The 14,768-nt window shown below is 41.7% G+C and overlaps 1 protein-coding gene across 4 annotated transcripts in view; it reads left to right on the top strand.

Annotated features, from left to right (window-relative positions):
- Positions 1 to 10,401, top strand: part of RBPMS (RNA binding protein, mRNA processing factor) — an 817,626-nt gene extending 807,225 nt beyond the window's left edge. For 3 of the 4 annotated variants that reach the window (XR_011280399.1, XM_069626173.1, XM_069626172.1), the window contains one exon: positions 5,015 to 10,401. Coding sequence is in view for 1 of the 4 variants with exons in the window: in XM_069626173.1 (XP_069482274.1) it covers positions 5,015 to 5,060 (46 nt within the window). In the remaining 3 variants the exon portion in view is untranslated. The remainder of the gene's footprint in view (positions 1 to 5,014) is intronic. The other variant, XR_011280398.1, reaches the window with a different exon arrangement.
- The last annotated feature ends 4,367 nt before the right edge of the window (positions 10,402 to 14,768 follow it).

Below are 14,768 nucleotides of genomic sequence, written 5' to 3'. Positions count from 1 at the left end.
TCCAGGAAGGTGTCCATATCCAGACAGTCTGAGATTAGAAGAGGGACATGGTTTCCAAGTTAGTGTTTCCATGAGAGAGCAAAGCAATATGTAAATACTCACTATTATTATAGAGGAAGCCACACTATAGCCAGTGAAAACACAAAACATTGACCTATCGTGATTGACGGAATATAAATGCAGTGCTGGGAACAGCGCTAGAATGGAATAGAGAAGAATACCGACTAAGAGGCAAGTTCGGCGTGCCGCCTTCAAGAAGGCCGGCCAAACTGATGTGTTAAAGCACAATCCAGTGAACAACATTGTAAACAATTAAAGATAGTAAAGAAAAGCAAAGAAAAGCATTCAAGGTCGGATCACTGCAAGACTGAGACTGAGTGTAGATGTAAGAGGTGTCCGTGATAGACCGATGGTGGCCGATGGACGGACCACAGAGAATGAAAAAGTTCAAGACACGCCGAAGAGTAGACAGGCAGACTCCCCGGGGTCCACGGAGGGCCAGTATAACAGCAAGCAGTCTGATAGAAGGACTGTAGTTCTTAAAGCTGGTATGCCCCGCAGGCAAGGGCCACTTGATGAAATGAGCAAAAAACTGGAACAGGTGAAATAGGCACGGTAGGATGCCAATAGGTCAGGGCGGCAGACGGCCACACCAGACTGCGCCAGCACCTTCATTGTCCTGACAACAGGACACCTCCCGTTCGGCACCCTCATTGTTTGAGCTCTGGATAGCAGAGCGTCTTGCCCAGGCTCCTGACCCATTGCTCTGTGTCAACAGAGCATTAAACTGAGAGCCATTAGGCACTGATGGAGGTAGGGGATACTATTAACTGGGACTTTTGTCCCTTAAGAAATGTGAATGGGGTTGCTCAGAAGTGAGAAGGACGCATAATTCTGCAAGCTTCATGACATAATGACTAGTGCTGTAAAACCCAAGGGGGATTGGTTAGGCTCATATTAATCTGCATGATGCTATTGTAATTTTGCATGCAAGATCGGGACAATAAAACTAAAGCCATACCTCCTTATTGCTCAACATATTTCTATGATGATGTATACAGTGTAAAGTTAGTTTATTATGAAACACTGGTTTATTATGTAATATGGTTTTCTTTCAAGACATTTCTATAAATAAGGTATTATTTAAGCACATGGAATGCAAAGCAAAACCTTACTAAATATCTATATCAACTGCACCTGTCCAGTTACCTAAATTGCCCCCATACCGGTTTCACCATGTAACCAAAGTGTGTGATCCTGGGCAAATCATTTAATCTCACTGGCCCTCATTACGACCCTGGCGGAATCCGCGGTGCTAAATGCACCGCGGAGCATGGCGGAAAGCCGCCGATAGCGCCATGGGGGTTGGCGGATTTACCACCCCATGCCGACCTTGGCGGAGCGGTAAATCCCCAATCCCCATTTTACCCTTCCCCATTCCCATTCTTGCCCCATAGGGTATAATGGGAGTGGGGAAGGAGTTAATTACGCCGCCGTAAAGTACGGCGGCGTAATTAACAACGAGGTCCCTTAGCGCCATGGTTTTCTCCGCCCGGTAAAACCAGGCGGAGAAAACCTCCATGGCGCTAAGGGAACTCGTAGTACGGCGGACGGGTCCGCCGCGATTACCGCTGGCGGAAACCCACTCCGCCAGGGTCCTAATGAGGCCCACTGTGTCTTATAAGAGCCATGTAAATGATTCACTTCATAGCTTATGTTGATATGTCATTTGTATTTTTATTTATGTATTTATTTATTTATTTTGCATTTCTAAAGCACGTAAAACCAATGGGCATCCAGGCACTGGTTACAGAACCCAGTCATCAGAGAGGTAGACGGGGGCAGTAGGCATATAAAAGTGTGAACGGGAGGCTATTATAAAAAAAAGCCTAATAACTATAGAGTTGCTCGATGTATAATAATAGTGCAATGTAGGTATGTTGCATCACAAATTTATTTGCCACTTGGCTTACTTATGGCAACTTATTCTAAAGCCACTTCCATGGTGCCTCCAAGTACCAAAGGCTGATGATGCTCCTTGCCATGTCCTTTTCTGTGAAGTCACTTCTGTTGGTGCAACCCATATGCAAATTAGGAGGTTTGCATGTGTTTTGCCCCCACAGCGCCTTAACAGGCTCTAATAGATGGGTTTCCTGCATCTGTAATGGTCCTACAGTTTAATTGTTTTGTTGTTGTTATATCTATGTGTTAAAATGCCATCTGCCACTAATGTTACCAATAAAGCTGATTGGGGGTAGCGGGGATGGCAGTGTGAATGATACCAAACTACAAAGTGTCCTGCAAAACCATTTTGGAAAGTTGGCCACCCTAACATTGAGGTTGCTGCCAATCGAGCAGGAGCACACGGCAAGCTGGAGTCCATGTCCCATCCCGCTCTGGGCCGCTGCAGCAGCTGCTGCCTGGAGGGGTGCGGGACACGGACACCTGGCAGTGCTGTGTGCTCTGCCTTCAGCTCCAGTCCAGTCCAGTCCTGCGCACATTCACTAGTCTGAGGCCCTCATTACGACCCTGGCGGATTTTTACCGCCATCGACGGACTTTCCGGCCATGGCGTAAAGTCCGTTTACGCCATGGCGGATGGTGGACTTACCGCCCCATTCCGAGGTCGGCGGGGCGGTAAGTCCCCATTGACCCATTTACCCTTCCCCATTCCCATTTCGGCCCCATAGGGTATAATGGGAGTGGGGAAGGAGTTAATTACGCCACCGTAAAATACGGTGGCGTAATTAACACCAAGGTCCCATAGCGCCATGGATTTTTACGCCCGCAAAAAGCGGGCGGAAAAATGACCATGGCGCTATGGGAACTCGTAGTTGGCGGTAAGGGGTCGGCGCAGCTAACGCTGGCGCAAACCCCTTACCGCCAGGGTCCTAATGAGGGCCTGACTTCAGAAAGAAGCCTGGTCATTTCTTTCTGGAGTCGGAGTAAATCGGACTCCACAAAGAAATGATCTGACTTCTTTCATCCGACTCCAGAAAGAAATGATCTGACTTCTTTCATCCGACTCCAGAAAGAAATGATCTGACTTCTTTCATCCGACTCCAGAAAGAAATGATCTGACTTCTTTCATCCGACTCCAGAAAGAAATGACCTGGCTTCTTTCTGAAGTCAGACTAGTGAATGCGCACAGGGGTTTAAGAAAGTAACGTTCTAGTTGCAGCACACACGCCACCCTGCATCACATGGGGGGTAGGAACGATTGTATGTCAGTTCAGCATTAATTTCCAAGGAGCATTTGAGGGGGGGGGGGGGAGTAGCAGGACTTCTTTCGTAGCTCACCCCCCTCTTGAAATGCTGGATACTCCCCTGGTGTTACATTAATAGAAAGCGCATTGCCTGCAGCAAATACCTTATTTCGGAGACAAGCTCCATAAAAGCATAGAATATCCAAAAATAAACATTCCTTTTTCAATAATCAAAAATACCAAATGCTATCAAAAAAAAGATTGCTTACACGATACCGACATATACAAATGAAATGATCCAAGTAGCATAAGTAAAGGGTATGATAATTTAATCATGACGGGCAATCTGCATTAGGCTAGAAACATGAGGTTCACCAGGGCACTATTTTAATAACAATATAAAGTGTGATATCGTTGTTATTATGATTATTGTAATGTCCCGTGAATATGGATAAGCGAATCTTAACGCTTGTACTATCACTTTGTCAGAGAGAAAACCATTTGTTGGTGCACAGTCATTTGAATGAATTCAGATTGTTAACTCACTTCATGGTCAGGCGACTCGACAACCAAGACCTCCTTTATAAGGTAACTCGCTTGATAAGAGGCATTTAGGCAGTAGTGCTATCCACTAGGATGGATTGGGCAGACAGCATTGGGCGACTAACAGGGCGGCCATCTTTGAACAGGTGTCAGTCCTCATGTGCATGACAGAGATTGACTTCTCCCCTATGGCCATGGCCCTCAGTGAGGTGGCTAACAAATAGTACAAATAGCACCACCTGGTAGTTAAGGCCCAAGGCAAACTGCTATACCTAACAATACCGCCAATCGAGCTGGGTGTGCAGGAGATGAGACATCTCAGACTTCATGGAGCCGCCACCAGCACCACCAGTGGCAGCGATACATACTAGCTACCAGATGTTATAATCAGCTGTTCACTTGAAGTACATGGATGTACCATGTAGGAATTACACTACTTCAAAAAGACACAAGATTACAGCCTCCTTGTAATACAGGTAACTTAGTATGCACCCTATTAGGTCATGTCAGTGTCTGTATGACTTATTACTTAAATTACATCTTTACTTTTGGACCACTACCCTTACGAACGATTACATCCTCACTACGAGTTTGGGGGTAACAAAGCAGTTACTTTAAAATTCCATGTGATTTAGACTCAGGTGGACTCACTAATAATTACCATTGTTCAAGTCACATTGGAGTCCACTGAGGACTGGCGGTATTACCGCATGTGGTAATGGTACAAGCCATCTCCACTCGACTGCAGGCATTTTTTCTGGGTTTGTGTGCTGAAACCTACAAGCGAAGGTTGAATGATAAAAGACGTGGTATTTCTAAATTCTCCCTGTTTGACCACCACCGCTCAACTCATAACCAGACCCTTCGAATGTGGCGAAAACATATATACTTGAATGGCTCCTGCTCACTGCCCGAGGTTTGTGGTTTGAAGCAAACAGGCAACACATTACATAACTGCTTTGTGGTTTTGAATTTTAAGTCTGGGTGGTATTAGACACACATTACAATGAACAAAGGAATACCGGACGATCTGGTTGTAGCATTGCTTGAAACCAAAGAAGTGTATACTGTATTTGCGTTAACCCTAAAAGAAAGTAATTTGGAAATAATCCTCAAATGCATCATCATGTGATCGGAATTGAGCTGGGCCAAGGTTGAGTACTTTGGTCAATAGAGTACAAAATAAACAGATGGCAAATCAATGCAGTGCTGTATATAATTACTTTCTTCATTGCACACTAACTTATTTTTTTATTTTTGTTTTAGGATTGAATGTTCCTTGTTCGCCATTTTGATTCCTTCAAGACTTTGATGAAGCCCCTATCACACATCTGCTTTTTTAGGACATACAACAGCTGAAACAGCTAAACATAGTTTTCTCTTTTTACACTGTATAATTATAAGTAGAGAGTTGTTTTACTTTAAAAAAAAAAAAAAAAAGAAATGGTCTGCCATGCTTTGCTGGATGGTTTGCCAAAAGTGTTAAGTTCGAACTAAATATAAAAAGTGAAAAAGGAGTGAGTATTTTTATGAGGAACATTGCAAGTATGACAATCGTAGGCTGTGTTGACTCATACATTTTTGTTGCTTCAATTTTGAATGCTTGTAATTAAGAGGTTATGTTTTCCTTTCCTTCTGTAAGTTGCATGTTGAAGACATGGTTTCAGATTTTGTCAAATAGTTTTATTGTGAGTTTATGAATATTTTACTGTGCATTCATATTCCTGGACAGCTCATATCTGACGTGCAAAGAGATTTATTTACAGTATAAAGACTTGCTTAATTGTTTTTTATTTCATAGATCCTGTGCAAACCCATGGACAACCACTGTCTAAAACAACTATTTATTGCTGTGTGCCACACTATGTTCAGCTGTTTTGTTATCTTGGGAACAACAGTCATTTCCTGGCCTCTGAGATTAGTGGACTGTTAAATACATGTATTGAGCCTGGGATCATGGACAGCTTTGCCGTCATGATGCTTTTGTTTTATTTTTCCTCTTTTTTCATTAATACTTATATATAGACTTTAGTTTCAAGATAGCTTCTAGACATCCGTTCTTTCTCTTACACTCAAGGTCTACCAAATCAGTACACAGAAGTCTGTCAAAAGGCATTCCTTGATGTTCAATGTTTCCTCAAAAGTTAGTTGAAACATGTATATATATCTGCATCCAAATTATTATAGAATAGGAAGTAGATGTTATGCTTCAAAACAGTGCAATTCTACAAGCCATGAAGCGCCATGGACACAGTATGACCTTGGACAAAACAACATATTTCTTGTGCCCAAAAGAGCTGGTCTATAAGTGCTGGAGAGTAGAAGTGCCATCTCGCCACAGTGCAGAAGTCAAGCTGATTTATCCAACTTATCATGTGTTAAAATTGAAATAGCACAAGTTGAATACATTATAAAAATACATGCAATGACTGTATCAGCCCGACTTATATAACTAGTGCCACTGACTGCAGTGCATTGTCAGAAGAGTGTTTTCCCCACCAGAGTATTTTTTACCGAAAGAGATTATCTGGTATTCAGTATAATATAGATTGAGCAGGTGCAGCAAAACAAAAGAGTGAGGTATTCTTCAGAGATAGTGAAAAGGAAGTAAAATTAAAAGAAATACACACCCTCCCAAAAGTTCTTTTAGGTGAGAGTAGAAAAACATATAGGGCTTGATTCACAAAGTGTTTTTCAAGGGGTGCCTTTCATTGAACAACCTTATTTTGCTTTTACACATGAATTGTCCTCTTTTCTTTAACAAACCTTTTTCACGCTCAGACTTTCCAGCGAGGCAGCGCTGGCCTATATATCATTAGATTATCAAGCATTGCAGATATGGGAATGTCTCCCTCCAGCCATTCCACATTTGCAGCAGGCATGGTTAATTGCCATGGCCTGTGAGAGTCACAGAAATCCTACTGCAAAGTGAAGAGGCCCAGAGCCCTGGTTTTGCCCGGACAGGTTGTCACGCGAACCAGGGCTCAGGTCCTAAAAAATAAAAGTGGAGGGACTCTGACGCGTATTGGGAAGTGACGTCACAGGACATCAAAGTATAATTTACACATTTCATTCAGGCAGTTCTTTCAGAATTGAAAAAAACCACACACGACAAATAAACCTTTGCAAAGAGAACACTTTTTCACCTTTTAAATCAGACAACCAGTAACAAAACATGTATCGTGTAACATCTCAATATGAGACATTTTGCCACGTCACAAGGAAGATTGTAGTGGTGTTGGTGCTAAGTCTGTAGGTTCAGAAGCACGAGGACAGGGTTTCATTCCAGACTGCAGCCGGCTGTTTTTATTATTTAAAATAAATGTCTTCAACACACAGGGGACGCAGCGTCTGCCCTCTCAAAGAAGTGGGTGGATGGCTTCCATCCTCGTGGTCCCTCGACTTGATGCGAACGCACTTGTCTAATGATAGCGTTCCTGAAAATATACAGTCCGCCATTAATTTACTTCCCAACTTAAAAAAAAAAAGATGCACTGGTATATTCCATAAAATAACATTCCAAAGATAGTGTGATTATGATAAAAGTAGTATTAAAAATCTAACTTCAAACATTTTAAGTTCTTGAGAGTTTCCTTGTTCTTATTTGTAGCCCTTTTACAACTAAAATTGAAAGACACTGGGCCTCATTACGAGGTGGGCGGTAAGGGATTACCGGCACCGGTGCCGGTAATCCCTTACCGCCCTACTACGAGGTCCCTTAGCGGGTCCCTTCCTTAACGCCTGGTTTTACCAGGCGTTATGGAAGAGACCCGTTAAGGGACTTCAGAGCTAGTAACGGTACCGCAATTTGCGGTACCGTTATTAGCACCTTCCCATTGAGCCCTATGGGGGCTGAAATGGGAATGGGGAATGGCTTTTTCAATGGGGATTTACCGGTCCCGCAAAGGTCGGAATAGACCGGCAAGTCTCCATTGAACGGGACCGGACACGGTACTGGTATTGGAGGTAGTCATGGCGATAATAGCACCATGACTACCTCCAACCTCGTAATGAGGCCGACTGGCTTTTAGTTTTGCAGTCTACAAAACCTCATTGACCAGTCATAGGGTGATGTCTTTGGACTCCTCAGAGTGACGGCAGTCATGGAGTTGCATCCTTCCATTTCTGCTTCACAAGCACCTCTGCATGCACATCAGCTGACAAAGCGTTGTCTCTCCATACACTTTCGACTTTAACCGGGCAGTTCTGCAGGTGCACCAGGGACACTGGCTGGACAACCTGGCATGCATGAAGGTTGTGAGGCAATATTGTGTGTGCCAATACACATTTGTCAGATGACCGGGCCTCCTTATCACTGAGGTGAACCTAGTCAGCAACTAGTTGTGTGTGTCTTAGTAACACTGAAACCAAAGATACAGCCTTGTCCTACAGACACACCATTGTTCACAAATCCACCAAGCAGAGCCTTAAAGACAAGATCTATATTCTAGCCAGATTGTAATAATAAACCAGAGTAGCCTTTATGCATCAAGCACAATACTTAATAATCGCGTTCAATAAACGAGCAGCAAGTCTTAAAACAGGCCAAATTTGATCATTGACTATGTGTGGGTGTTGACATTTTCATTGTCACATGTAACATAAGGAAATTACTTCCATTCCAATTAGATATTAGAGCCAGATAGTGAGTGTTACCTGGTAATTAAAATGTAGCAATGTGTATAATAATTCACACGCATTAGTCTTTCAATGAAAGCCTCTGAGGTGCAATAACTAGGTTTAATGATGCAATGCAACTTGGAAAAATAATTACACTCAAATATGGTCTTTGTTTTCTAGTGCAAACAAAGTGACAAGGACTCATACATACGCCTGTATTGTATGGCTGATCAATAAAGAGAGCAATAACGAAGGGCATGCACAACCGTTTTAACCATGTATGGCCTTATAAAAAAAAGTTGGTCAGAACACATGTTTTGCAAGTTTGAATGGTAATAGCTGTACAATTCCAAAAACTAAAATGGGAAGAAGGGAATCACTGAGAGTCGACATGTGTTTCTCACCAATGGAGGCTTCCTCAGGACACTATGAATGAGACATCTATGTCACCAATTTTCTTTGATGTAGGTTTGTGTCTAAAGTGACTGCATATACTCTACAAAAACCTTTGCACAGTCTTGCAGAAGCTCTGAAGTGGAAAAGAGCTCCAGAGGACCTCATGCGTATTTCACGCACACTTGGATTAAAGTCAAGCAGCAGCTATCAATCAAATTTAGTGACAGAAAGAAGAAATACAGTTTTTGGACACTTTTCGACCTCAGTGTATATGTTTCAAAAGGGACTTAGGCCTATGAGTATTCAACCCTTTAAATGGTCATTTGAAATAGGGTTATTGCAAAATGATAGAACAAGCCAGGAAATGTATCTGAAAATGTATGTTTGATAATTCCCACAGTTTATTGAAAGTATACAGTATGACCCCAGTGTTTTAAACTATCGCTGTGAGCACTTTGTTTCATATGTTAAAAATATATTTTGTCTCATTTGAGGATTACAGAAACGTGAAAAACATTCTAAAATTGCTTTTACATTTTTCAAGCACCCAAGTAAAGGTTTAGATTGGTCTATTTTGGAGTGCAAGTTTGGGTATTTTTGAATATAGAATTTATATTTTTAAAACTAGAATGCGCAGCATGACAAATGCCTTTAAATGGAAAAAACAGCACTATTTGAAAATAATACTTTTTCTACATTTATTGTGTATCAGAGAGTTTAGAATTACATTTAGAGGGCCTGTTTCAGAGAAGCGTTTTATAGTGGCTCAACCCCATAGGAAAACGCTCTGTGAATCAGGCCCAAAGTGTTTATATTTTTCTTCTGGGTGCTATCATGTTGGGCATGTGTGAAATGCTTTTCCATGTGACTTTGGCGTCTGTGATCAGGCGTAGATTAACCTTACGCGTGATGCTTGGGGCAGGTTCATCTTTGGCATTCAAGATGTGGGTGTGAAATCACTATGCATTGCCACGCCCAACAGCAATACAGAGCATTCTCAAATTGTTCAAGCAACCCCACCTCCTAAAATACAACCCTCCTCACAGAGCTTAAAAAGGTAGGGGGCTTTCATCCTAAAAACCTCTTAATTAAATTCCCCTATAAAGCACCGTAATAGCGATATATGTGGACATTTCTTGGTGGGTGCCAATTATAAACGAGCCAAGGGAATTCTTAGATCACAACAGGCACATTTGGTCTTTTAGAGAACATAAGCAACTCTGATATAAGAGAAGCTTTAAGGGAAATTTGTAACGTTAATTTGTCTAAATAACGAATTTTTACCAAAATTGATTAGTTGCAACTTTTATTTGTGTTCATAATTTAACCATAAGAAATGGCAATTGTTAATTAAACTTTTAAAAATTGTTTAAAGGTACTTTTTTTATTGTGAGTTTAAAAATAAAACTATTATTATAACGTTATGTGCTCCTTGCGTGCGGCCACTTTATATATTCTAGTCTTTGTTTGCGTGTGTGTGGTGAATATTCAAAATGTGAAATAAATCGAAAGCATACACACAAAATAGTTTTCAGATATTTTATTGTTTATTTTAAGTTTGCACTCTCGCAAAACAATCTCTCTTTTAAAATCTGTATGTTCTTTCTGTTGTATATAATTAAAGGTATTTGAACCCAGATGTTGGTCAGAAAATGAGGATGCTTTTATTTGTCAAGTTAAAAATGCAGATCCAATCATTTTCTGTCTCCAGGACAAATTGTCGCTATGCGTATTAGGAGTCATATTTATTTCAAATACATTTTGTTTTCTGCTTGGTGATTCTTGTGAGCTAGAGCCTGGCATGTGCATGTGATTACATTTATGTGGGAGTACTATTAAACTCTTTAAAACATTGGTTTTCAAAATAATTACGCCATAAAAAAAAACAAGTTCATGATATAAAGTTTCAATGCATGCCCTAGAGACAGGGCATTTTATATACCCAAGATACACAATAAAATCATTCTACATAATTATGATTATTTTAAAAAAAAATAGAATTCTCACGATGGACGCAATGGAATTGAAAAGGCACCAGATCAGATCAAAAAGTATACAAGAGACCAATCATATTCTGCTCTAAGGCTAGGTCAGGACTAAGAAATTGACATATTCCTCACTGATGAGTGATCACTCTTTTACCTGAAACTTCAACCGGGATGTAATAATAATTGTTGGACTTTTTCTTGTAACAAACGACTATGCAATTTATAGTTCACGCAAATTTAGCTGAGATGCAACACCCGCAGAATCATTGTGTTGTGCTTAAACTTTATATTTATTTTTAATTGAAACAAATGTTTAAACCCATCCCAATACATACCACTGAAATAAATTCTTTGGAACATGTAAAGTCCGTTGAGTTGAGTATCCATAGTTCCCAAAAGAACATGAAAAAGTGACATAGGCATGAAGCGTGTAAATCTGTAAATGGCTCTTCAAATAAATCCAATGTAGAGATTATGCCAGAATTCAGCTGAAAAAGCTTTATGTAAACACTTGGCATATTCCGAGCGTAGCACACTATACAATAACATTGGATGAAGACATTAAGCACTTGAACATATCTTACACAACTTTTGTTATTGGTCTAAGCAGGAAACAAAACATTGCTGCACTGTAAGTTTAGGATGCAGGATTATCTTCCTGAGAAGTCGAGCATTGCAGCAAATATTCTTCAAAGTACATCCAGCTCTCTTTCGGGCGGTTGGACGAGCACCGCAGGGTGATATAGACATCTTCATTGTTGTTAGCTCACTTCAAGTCCCTCAGCCAATTGTTTAGCGTAGGAGAATCATGCTGCTTCCAACGCAGCGCTATCACTCTTCGCAATCAAAAAACAAAAAAGTAGGAAACCACAGTTTCATTCGATGCATTTTGGCATAACAATCCAACAGACACAAAACAGGGGCAGCAGAGACCACACCGTCCAACATTGCAGACAATTCTGCATGCATGTTTCCACAATGATCAAGTAGCGCAGGGCTGGCCACAACATGTGCAGGTAGTCTGTATGCTTAGGTTTGCTGCTAGGGCAGCATGTATGAGCATCAAATATTTGCAGGGATATAGTGCAGCATATGTAGTACTTTAAATTGCAGCAATCTAAACTTTGAGCTTCGCAACATTTTTTGTGTGCCAACAGGCCCTGCGCCACACCTCATCGTCCAGGTTTCCCATTTAACACAGGATTTATGCAGAACTCTCTTTTCATCCACGGGGATCATATTTTAAGATACTGACACCAAATGGCGATATAGCAGGGAATTTACCACAAATTCAATACATACGTGCATTGCAGGTGCTACAGGAAAATCCGTCCAGTTAGCCCAAGAGACAGCTCTAACTTGCATGTATTGTAAAATCGCAAGTGGGTTGTGTCCGAAATTCAACTGCCTACGCAAACTTCACTGAGGGGGACAGGTCTCCCAGAGATCCAAACCCAGACCCGAAAATTCCCTTCTGATTCTCTTATCTAGTGTGGGAGACACATCTAGTATCCCCCATATCGGAACATTAAGAGAGTAAGAATGCGCAACGTCTGTCCACCTCAAAATAATAGGGACAAAAGGGCACACATGGTGGTATCCCACTGATAGCACAGCAGCGCTCAAGTCTATGGAGCCAACTGCTCTTTTCTTTATAGATTCATGCAGGAATTGTGGTTCATTCTCAGCCCTGTAGGCCATGAAGCTGGTTCGGGCTACTAGGTAATACAACTCAAACTCTGGAATGCGTAACCCACCTCACTCATATGGCTTAGTCATTGGTAGAATTTCCATGTGAGTCACCCCAGGGCATCATAGCTAATTTGAAACCCAACTATTTAAACATTTGAAGAAATCATTGCCCAGGTTAATAGGGATGTTCATGAAGCAGTGTAGCAGTTTTGGGAGAATTGTCATCTTCAGCAGGGCTATTCTGCCCATCAATGATAAGGGACGTCTAGCTGATCTAGGTAACTTAGACTGAAGTGCGTTCCAATACACCCTAATTTTGTCTGCATACAGAATGCTCGAGTCCTTAGAAACAACAATCCCTGGGTAAGTAATGAAACAGGGTACCAACACAAATGTATTATATTCGTTAGTTCGTTAATTTTCTCTGTCATTGGAAGAATTTCTGACTTGGACCAGTTGATAGGCCAGAGAACTCCCTGAATATCATGATATCAGTCATTACTGGAGCTAGGTTGACTTCTGGTCCCTTAATGTATAATAATCCATCGTCTGCATAAAGTGAGTTCTGGGGCAGCATTCAACGAGATTCCTCAGTGGCTATGCCGGTATCTCAACCTATCTGCAAGCGGTTGAATTATGAGACCAAATAAGAGTGGGGATAGCAGACACCCCTGCCTTGTACCGCTCTCCAATCTGAATATTTCTGAGAGAGCATTGCCAACTCTGGTGCGGGACACCAGATGCGTATATAGCAATCGTATGCAAGCTGTAAAATAAGGACCGAACCTGGAGCCCTCAAGTATGTCAAATAGGATATTCATGAGACTGAATTGAAAGCCTTTTGTGCATCGAAGGCCACTGCCAGTGCCGAAACTTCATGGTCAATCTGCGACATAATGTTAAAGAGATGCCTCAGATTAACTGACAAGGATCGACCCAGAATAAAACCCTATTGAACCGAGTGGACTAGAAATGGTATAAGAGGCTGCAGCCTGGAGGCAAATACACATGCAAAGATTTGAGCATCTACATTTAACAATAAGAGAGGGCGGTGCGACCCGAGCTCATCTGGAGGTTTGCACGGCTTAACAGCAGGGTGACACCCCCTTTCTCAAAGTGCAACAGAGGGACCCTGTTTCAATAGCTTCCTCCCACACTTGGAGCAGGCATGGAGCTAGCACATTCTCATATTGTTTATAAAATTCTAAGCAGAGACCATCAGGCCAGGAGCCTTATTATTAGGAAGCGAATCAATGGTCTCCGTTATCTCCTCCATCACCATCGGGGCATCCAATTTCTCTGATGCTTGCAGGTGACGGAGAAGACACCACTGAGGCCTTCAGATATTCCAGGTTCTTAGCTTTGGATCTACCTAGATGCACATTGTACAATTTTTTATAGAATTGCAGGAATGCATCAAGTATTGCTGCTTGATCCGCACATAGTGCCCCAAGGTAATCTTTAACAGACAGCAAAGTATTGCATCACAGCTCGTCTCTGATCTGTCTTGACAGTAACCTCCCAGGTCTATCCACCTCCCCATATTGCCTTGCCATTGCCAGGACCTAAAAGTATTTTGTTTCTCTATGTGCAATGACCAGCTACTCCTTTACCTCGGCCGGGGTGTCCACATCCTGGGCTTATGAATGCTCCTGCTGTAACATTTTCAGCTTATTCTGAAAAGTGGTCATATCCTTACTGATATTCATCAGCACCCCAAACTCCTTGCTCATAGCTATCCCTCTTACACAGACTTTAAAGGCCAGTCACAGCATGCCAACCAAATCAACCGATCCAGCATTTTTCTATAAAAAAAAATGGTGTTTGCTTGAATAGGTTTAGCTTGGTCGCTGGGTCGGTCAGTGGCAGCGGCTTAAAGCGCCAACTAGGCCTACCCCCACCTCCATCAAATGTGCTCAGTTTCAAAACAATTGGGAAATGGTCAGAATAGGTACAGGGAAGTATGGTACATTGTAATTTGTAATACAAGGGAATAGCGTCCCATATAGTAACCAATAGTCAATTCTGAAGTGCATATTATGGACTGAGGAGTAAAACGTGTAGTGTTATCCCGGTCTGCTGCATGCAGCATCCACCAAGCATCTATAAGATCACACTCGGCCATGCCATCCAACATCCCGGGCTGACTTTAATTGCCCGCTGATATTGTTGGAATGGTCCAGATGTGTGTCTATGATCATATACAGGTCGCCTCCAAGTAGTATTGGAATATGTGGGTTTTTATTTATAATTGCAAGTATATGACAGAAGAAGTCTGGATCATAAAAATGAGGGCCATATATAATAATGATCAAAAGCTCTAA

Source organism: Ambystoma mexicanum, chromosome 6p (assembly GCF_040938575.1).
Source record: "Ambystoma mexicanum isolate Mex_15411 chromosome 6p, UKY_AmexF1_1, whole genome shotgun sequence".
NCBI lineage: Eukaryota > Metazoa > Chordata > Amphibia > Caudata > Ambystomatidae > Ambystoma > Ambystoma mexicanum.
Note: the sequence above shows the minus strand (reverse complement) of the source record. Positions and strands in the feature narration are given on the sequence as shown.